This window comes from Morone saxatilis, unplaced genomic scaffold (assembly GCF_004916995.1).
Source record: "Morone saxatilis isolate NCDOM2014 unplaced genomic scaffold, NCSU_SB_2.0 Contig5, whole genome shotgun sequence".
NCBI lineage: Eukaryota > Metazoa > Chordata > Actinopteri > Moronidae > Morone > Morone saxatilis.
The window spans coordinates 6,750,163-6,758,930 of NW_023340095.1; the positions used below are offsets into that span (position 1 = coordinate 6,750,163).

An 8,768-nucleotide genomic window follows, 5' to 3' on the forward strand; every position below is an offset into this window, starting at 1 on the left:
ATGGTAGAAAAATGTTAGGACAGGAAGACAGCGTGGAGGACGAGCCAGCCTGTGGAGAGAGAGTCTGCGTGTCAGACCTCCTCATCATCTGTGTATCCCGTTGCTCTTCCACAGTGTGAGCCACTGATAGGGGAGCGTCCTTCCTTCCTTCCTTCCCTACTTCCTTCCTTCCTTCCCTCTGCATGGCTTCATCTCTGCGTTCCTCTCTGCTCATGTCGCTGGTCCATTCGCTTCGTTTCCCAAGCTGACAGTGTTGCGGCTGACATTAGTGTGCGTACGCTTGCGTGCATTTGTCTGGCTATATGTCCGCCTGTACTTTTGCATATCTGCCTGATTGTGTGTGTGTGGTTCTGTTGGCAGTCAGGATATATTGATCTCACCAGGTTGACCATTGCCACGTCTGGTTGGATATTACCTGCTGGCTGTCAGTATACGCTCAGTGGGATCTCTTTGTTGGGCCCTCCCTTCCTGATAAATGCCCACATCTTTCAAACTCTGTGCTCCTGGTTTGTTACACATGGCAGTCAGTTGTTAGTGTAGGTGGTAAGCACCTGCTGAGCTGAATCAGACCGATAGTAATGCATCTCATGTTGTAATCAGCATAGTTACTAAATGATGACATAAATAATTGACTCAGACATTACATATGCAGCGTGATGTCGCACCTCTGCTCTTTTCCTGTGTAGGCTAATGCAGTATTTCACAACAATAGGAGCTTCTTCTGACATTAGCGGGGGCGGTTATTAATTTCAGACGAGGCGGCGCTCTGAGGTGAAAAACACTACAAACCTTCTAGTAAAAATGTAACCCCCAACCCGAGATAACCCTGGTGACGTTTTATTTTTTCCAAACTGCTGTAAAGCCACAGATGTAGCACCATTTTCTCATGATAAGAAGTACAGTTATAAAACATGGATGTGTAAAACCGGCGCTCCTTTTAAAAAGATGTTATGTAAAACATAAAAAAAATGTTGAGAAATGAGTAGAAAGTATTGGTTTTCACAGATTACTTCAAAATAGTACTTCAAAGTTATGAATATTAAACTTATAGAGATGTTTCAATAAAATACACAGTTATGCATAATACATGTCCCATGTTTTCCTCATGACTGCTTCAGAAAGTCCTCCTAAATAAAGACTGTTACTGTGCTTTCTGGAAGTTTCCTCCTTCATATTTTGTTGAGTGAGAATAACGTGTTAAAGAGACAATCACACAACACATACAAGAAATAATCGACTGTGCAAAAAAACCACCTGTTAAAGATGTATCTCGTGTTTTTGTGTGTAGCTTCAATGTCTGGAGGTGAGAAGGCGGGCTGTTGCTGCTGTTAGCAGTGGCCTCACACATAGCTATATATATATGTGTGGGTACATACACAGTGTGCACACCATCTGCCAGTGGTCATGGGAGGTTTGTGCTGATGTGTAGTGACAAGCAGCTCAGGCACGCAGAGAGCCCTCCATATATGCTCTGTATACACACAGATACGCTCACACAGAGCCATCGTTACAAATACAGCAGCTCCGGATGACGGGACCATGACCCATGTGGGGTTATTATGTCTCCTGTCAAGATAGATCACCCAAGAATAAAAAAAGCAGGAGGTAGACAGGGAGGGCACAAATCCCACTGCAATGGCATATGTTCCCCAACAAAGTCTAAAAGATGAAAACACTGCTGCAACTACACAAAAACAGAAAGAGCTGGCATGTGAACCTCTCAGTGCACATGGTGTCTCTGATGGAGCTATTTGTCACAAAGAATTTGCTTCTGAACTTTTTTTGGTTGAGAGCAAGTGGCCAGCTTCTTATGATAAACAATATTTTTTACGTTTACCTATAATCCTGACAACATGTTATACTAATATTAATTGTAAGCTAATAAGAAAGAATACAGCTTGCCTGGCTCTGTTCAAAGGTAACAAAATCTGCCTAACAGCACCTCTAAAGTTCACTGATTAAATATATCTTTGTTTGTTTAGCTTGTACAAAAAACAACACAATGTGGTGTTAGGGTGGGTTATGTGCCAGACTTTTTGTTTGCCAGGCGCAGTAACTTCCTGCCACTCTAAATCGCTGTTAGGCAATTAGTAAAAAAATGCAGAACTATTCCTTTCAGGAATAAATAAAATATATACCCAACATAAATTGTCAAAATAAGTGTAAATAAATGTAAATTAAATGTTAATACAGAGTATATGCCAATACCAGTGAATGTGTGATAGGCCAGGACTGGGAAACAGTAAATAAAGTTTATAATTTCTTCTGTAAAAAAGAGATCATTCTTCATTGTCAGGCTTCAGATTGAAGATATACTGCAAAGTATAAAAGCCCATTTGATTTAATCTGTGTAAACTTGGATTCGAGCCACATGTGACCAGTTTGACCAATTTACGAAGACAAGGAAAGCAGTCAGACGTGGTTTCGGTTATAACAGGCTTTGGTTTGCTCTAAATGGAGCAGCTTCAGATTGAATTATTGTTATTTATTCCCACTGATGAGCAGACAGGGCACCCTCAGCCACTGTTTGCACTGCCATCATTTACCAACCAATCACTACAGCCACCCCTGCCAGGCATGTTAATGATGGAATGATCAAATTCAAATTGTTGATCAATTCTGAATAGATGAAGGTCACACGAGTGCACCTGTTCTGTGCTTCTACGAATCAAACCAGACAGCTGAAAGGACTCTATATGCATATTTCACTCACCTTTAACTTGAATTATTCCCTGCTACTGAAGATCAAACATGGTCACATTTTGAAATAATGCAACAGGAGGGTTGCAAATATTTTACGCTCTTTGGTTTTCTCATTTTATTGCATTTTGTGGAAGCTTGGAAGTTTTAGTGCTGTGCTGATGGTTAGTTTCCACATCCCCTGGTAGGGAACCTTGCCTTCTCATTGACATTCTTTTCTCATGAAGCAGTCAGTCTTTGCTGCTTCGTCCTGCTTGTACAGGCTTGCCTTACTGTGTGGCTGCCTTCACTAAGTGCATCATGTCGCACTGTGCGTTGGCTTAGTGTATTCTTTTTTTATAGAGTGACTTTTCCAGTGGCTCACCTTAACACACCTGTAAATTGTACAGTACATACATTATATGTACGTTATAAGCATTGTGATCCCACTGTGTGTTTGCGGTTTCACCTTTTGTTGCTCTCACTCTTAATTTTCTCCTCTCTGCTGTGTGTTGGCTTGTTGCAGACCCTGGTAGGAGCGTGATGAGCGCGCGCTTCCGCTTGCCTGCTGGCAGATCCTACAATGTCCGGGCGACAGAGCTGGAGCGAGACAGGCAGCACACACAGGTTGTGTGCAACGTACTGCTGCTGGACAACACTGTCCAGGCGTTCAAAGTCAGCGTAAGTACAGCTTTTCCTGGTCTTTAAGTATCCTACTTTAAATTTTAATGAACTGAATTAGAAAAGACAGACACAAATGGGAAAATCCAATGAATTATCTGTCAGTGATAAATACTGAGCTGCTTTGGATGCCTGTAAAACTCTAAAAAGTCTATCGTGATCTTCTTGTTTTGCCGTCTCTCTTTGTGTTCTACAATCATGAGATTACACATATAAGAATAACAGAATAATTATCGAGCAAACCAACAGAGGTTTTCAAACAGTGTTGCGCACCTCCCCCAGTGGGGCACGGCAGAGCCAAAGAGGGGGCACGGGTGGGAGAGACATAAGGTGTTATGGGAGTTATAACGTCAGTCAAATCTAAACACACAGAAATGATACGCATATTTATAGATTTAGTGTGACTTCTCAGGAGAATCATAACCTCTGATGTCCATCACAAATAAACCTTAAAGACTCCCTATAACTCCAGAACTTGCCTGAGAACCATCAGGTTTAAAAACAGCGATAGTTGTCTCGTTGACGTAGACGTTTGCAATGTGCAAACAGGAACTGCTAATGGCTAATTCGCATACTTCTAACTGTTCAAAAATACCAAAATAAGCAGATGTACTTCCTGTTTCCACCCTCAAAGCCCTCAAAGATCATGAGATAGTAAGTAAATGACAATAAGTAACAATAATAAGAGTGACAAAACCCATTAATAGGAACTTTTTTCAGGTTGCAGTATCAACATTTTTTATCGACAGTGATTAGGCCCAAACATTTTTTTTATATTTTTTAACACTGGAACTCTTTTAAATCCATATACATACAAATATCTGCCCTATGTTGATGATTTGTTTGGCTTGGAATGAAATAATAATAGAATATATCAACTTGCTTGAACAAACATTAATACTTACTAATCAACTTAATGTTATTCTCATTAATTAATTGCTTTTTTCCCCCCTCTCTTTGTTGATGAAAAACCAATCAAATCCATGCTTACATTCTTTGTGATAAATTTCTAAAAACATTTAAATTCAAAATGAATCCAATATGTGGATGTTCATTCAGGCATAAAGTGAAGGAGCAAACGAGTGAGCCCCCTCATTATATAAACATTAACCAAAGCATAACCCCAAAACACAAGAATAGAGCACCATTATTGGACTCCTCCTCTTCCTCCCTCCCTCCCCTCCAACTTCCCAGTATACTGTAAAGTTTCCACTCAGCCCACCTCCAAATTAACCTTAAGATTGGTGGGGGAAATCGCTCCTGTGTCTCCTACATGTTTGCAATTTGAAAAAAAAAACCATCCCACATCTGTTATATCTAACGAAATAAAAGGTTATAAATCCATTGTCACAGCGGCCTTCAATATTCTCACTGGCCTACGAGGTGATTTCAGTGGTTTGAGCAGATACAGTCAGACCTTTTTATGCTGTTTTACAAGCATTCAGGTCAACACGCAAGTCACGACCTTGAGGGGGGAAAAAAAATGTGTGAACAAGTTACTTGTGCCTGACATTACAGTTTCTGTCCACTTCAATGTGATAACACATTTCATTTTTTTTCTCTCTCTCTTTCCTCTCTCGTCTCCTCTCTCTCTCCTCTCATTCTCTCTCTTCTCTCTCTCTCTTCTCTCTCTTCTCCTCCTCTCTCTCCTCTCTCTCTCTCTCTCCGTCTCTCTCTCTGCCTCGTTCTCTCTCTCGCTCTCTCTCTGCCTCTCTCTGTCGTTTTGATCTGAGTTTATTGGACGGTGGTGAGTAGGGAAATTCCTTTGTGAGTAAAAAAAATACAATTCCTATAATAAACATCCCCTATGAAAATCACATCCTGTTGGTGAAGTGTGAGGGTCGTCTGATGCAGGGCTCAGCACGTGGGGCACGAACATGTGTACGCATGCATATATATCTAGAGAAATAAACACAAATATTCCCACATTATGACTGTGCCTGCTCAAGAGTGCTTGACAAATAATAACAACATAATTTTTTTCTTTTATTGTGAAAGAAAGAAAGCAGATGTTAGAGTATCTTCTTTTCACCAAGTTCACTTTAGCTGGTAGTGTCCTTTCACGTTCCTTGTCCTTCCTGCTGAAGACTTGAGGGTATTCAAATGAAGACATTTTTTCAAACCTTTAAAAGGCCATTAAAATTCAATTTTCCATCATGCCAAAATCATTTCTCCTTATGGTATAACAACGTCTCCCTGAAATGTGGTCATGAATCCTAAAAAAAATAAAAAACAACTTAGTTTATTTAAATAATCGTAAAAGTACTTTAATTTTTCTATTTTAACACAATCATCTTTATAGAATCTCCTCCATTTTCTTTCTTTACATTCTTCTTTGCACTTTTCTCTCCCTCTCGCCCGCTCTCCTTCCTGCCCCAGACTCCCACCCCGCTCCTCTTTGCTTCTTGCTGAATGAATGACTCGGTCTCTGCAGTCCCTGTCATGTCATTGATCCAGACCCCCCTGCAGCAGCAGTAACTTCCTGGAAAGACCAGCCATCTCAGAGCAACAAATACTTCATTTATCCTCCTCCCTGGCCAACTGTCCTTGATTCTACGAGAGTGAAAATCACAGAAGCGTCACCTTTATTGTCATGGGAACCCGGATGCGCTTGTGGTGGTGTTTGGGGCGGTTTGGGGGTGGGGGTACGGGTGGGGGGACATGGATATTGATGATCTTTGTTTAGATGGATGTCTTTTTTGGTAAACCATAGCGGTGTAAAGCAAATCTGGGGCAGCTGAAAGCTTGATAAATGACGTAAATTAATAAAAAGCCTCAGCCCCACCACTGACCCACCTCTCCACATACCACAAATCAGGGTCAGAAGCAGGATTTATTTCAGGTGAATGTAACCATAGTAACCACTACACACATGACATAAACATTTCAGACTGTCAACGAGAGCTATTGGTAATCCAGTAAGCGCTTAATAATGAGCAGAAAGAGCAGCGAGAGTCCGAAGGATAAATAACTCGTGCAAGCGGCTGTTATTACTCTTGAATGAGGAGCGAAATACATAGAAATCTGTGCCCGTTTAACTTTTAACAGAGTGCTCTACATGGCCCTCTAACATAACCACATATCATTCTCCTCATATACCTTTCACTACATATATCTTTTCTTTGACATGTAATTTAACAGGTTGTATATGTAATTCCAGGGGTCAATATTTCAGTCACATTACATTCACTGCTGTGTACACCGCACCATCTCTTAATTATCAAATCAGAATCAGAAATACTGTCAATAATCCCAGGGGAGAATATGAGATAGAATATATAATAATATATAGATTATACTAGTACTATATATATATATATATATAATATATAATTATATAATATTATTATATATAATATGAATATATATATTATGGTATATTATATAAATGGTGTAATATGTGATAATATATAATATATGTATATAATAATATAATAGTATATATATCTATATATATATATATATATACATAATGTGTATATATATGATATATATTATAGTATATATATATATATATATAATGTGTAATTATATATATTATATATATTATGTATATATAAGAACAAATATTAAGAACAAATATATATAATGTATATATATATTATATTTGATATATTAAGAACAAATATTATTTAAGACAATATATATAAATGTATATATAAATATATCTATATACACAAGGTAAAATATAAAATGTAAAATATACAGTTTTGAAATGTGCAAATGTTCTTCTCATCAATGTAAAGACCATGGCAAGGTATTTTTTGAAACTTTTAGTACAGTCCTAATAACAGATGCTCCAACGTGCCATCTCTGTGAGCGGGTGAGCCAAATGTATATACTACAGCTGCTCTGTGAAAAATAATTTTATTTTAATTACGTGTTATAGTTCGACTTTGTGTGAAAAGTGCAGAGAATGTCTCAGCGTATTTGTGTTTGTGTTGTGGGATGGGTGTGGCTGTGGGAGCATTTTGCTTGCGTAGAGCCTTCTCTATCCAGAAATGGGGAGGTATTTGCGAGTGGAATATACTGTATGTTTGACTTGTTAATCCCAAAGACTGGCTTTTGAAGGGAACAATACGACCACAAGCTCTATTTTAGTAGCTGTTCGCGGGTCTTTTGATCATATGATCTTGATCAGCAGATGGAGTTTGCCCAGTTGTTATGGAATCGTAGAGCTCTACAATTCTTCAATCATTTAATCTTTTGATAAGATTGAAGGCTCTAGAGCAGCTACTAAAAGGATCTTGTCTTTTCCCTGAACCCTTTTCTGCTAAACTGCTCAAGCACCAGTCCTTGGTTACAAATATCAGTGAGCTAGCGAGGACATGAGTGTAGATAAAAGATACTTAAAAGATGTTTTGCAGCCTTGAAAAATGTCCACTAACTGTTATCCTATGATTGTCAGCTCAAGATTCAGCTCCATCACAGCTGTAACATCGTTTCATATAAAGCATTTAAATGTGTCCGTGTGCAGTACACAAGTTAATATTGAGACTTCACTGTGCTGTCCCTTGTTTGGAGGTGTTTTCTACCGAATTTTAGGTTTGTTTTTGACACAGAGGGAGAAACCGAGGAAGGCGACTCCTCCTTTACGTAGTTCTCCTCCTGTCTGGACAAGCTGCCTGACGCATTCCTGAATTTCCATCATTCTTTAACACAAACACGTACACGCAGCTCATTCAGCAAGGGGTGGGGGAAATAATGTCACTTTTTTTTATTTTATTTTATTAACCTGCTATAAAAAACACTGGGATTTTCCCCTTGCTCCGTCCAGTGCGTTTGATGTTTGGTGGTCTTTTTCCCTGTAACACTTTGGATAAACCCTCAGGGTGAAAAACTTATGAGAGCATCACTCTCTCTTGCTCTCTCTCTCTCCCTCTCTCTCAGCCAGTCTCTTGTGCCCTGATTGCGCTCTATCACCCACGACTCCCTCTTCTCTCTCACGCACACAGACACTATTTCAGTCAGTGCTGCTGCTCGACTGATGAAGATCAACACAAAGAGCGTTTGTCTTACACAACCGCATCGTCAATCACCCTTTCTCTCTTTCTCCCTGTTCGCTCTCTCTCTCTTTCTCTCTCTCTCTCTCTGTGTCTCTATGACTCTGTCTCCCTCTTACTTATTCTCAGTCATTTGTTGTTCTCCCCATCTCTTTCTCTCTCTTTTTCTTTGTTGGTCTCTCCTTTAGTATGTGCCACACTTTACCCACAGTATGGAGTTTGCTGTTGTGTCAAAGTTCAGAGAAATAATCTGTAAAAACGTATAAAAGTGCGTTTGAACATGTATTCATGTTGCCACCGATCAGCTTTAACAGTGTACGGCTGTTTGCTCGTGCTCCTTCTTTTAGAATACCAGAAGAGGCTAGCAGGCACACACACATGTATACACAGACACACACACACACA

At 39.4% G+C, this 8,768-nt stretch overlaps 1 protein-coding gene across 2 annotated transcripts in view; it reads left to right on the forward strand.

Annotated features, from left to right (window-relative positions):
* The first annotated feature begins 3,202 nt into the window (after positions 1–3,202).
* ptpn4a (protein tyrosine phosphatase non-receptor type 4a) overlaps positions 3,203–8,768 on the forward strand; it is a 37,485-nt gene continuing 31,919 nt past the window's right edge. For both annotated transcript variants that reach the window (XM_035676751.1, XM_035676752.1), the window contains exon 1: positions 3,203–3,360. In XM_035676751.1, the coding sequence (XP_035532644.1) occupies positions 3,223–3,360 (138 nt within the window). In that variant the 5' untranslated portion in view covers positions 3,203–3,222. The remainder of the gene's footprint in view (positions 3,361–8,768) is intronic.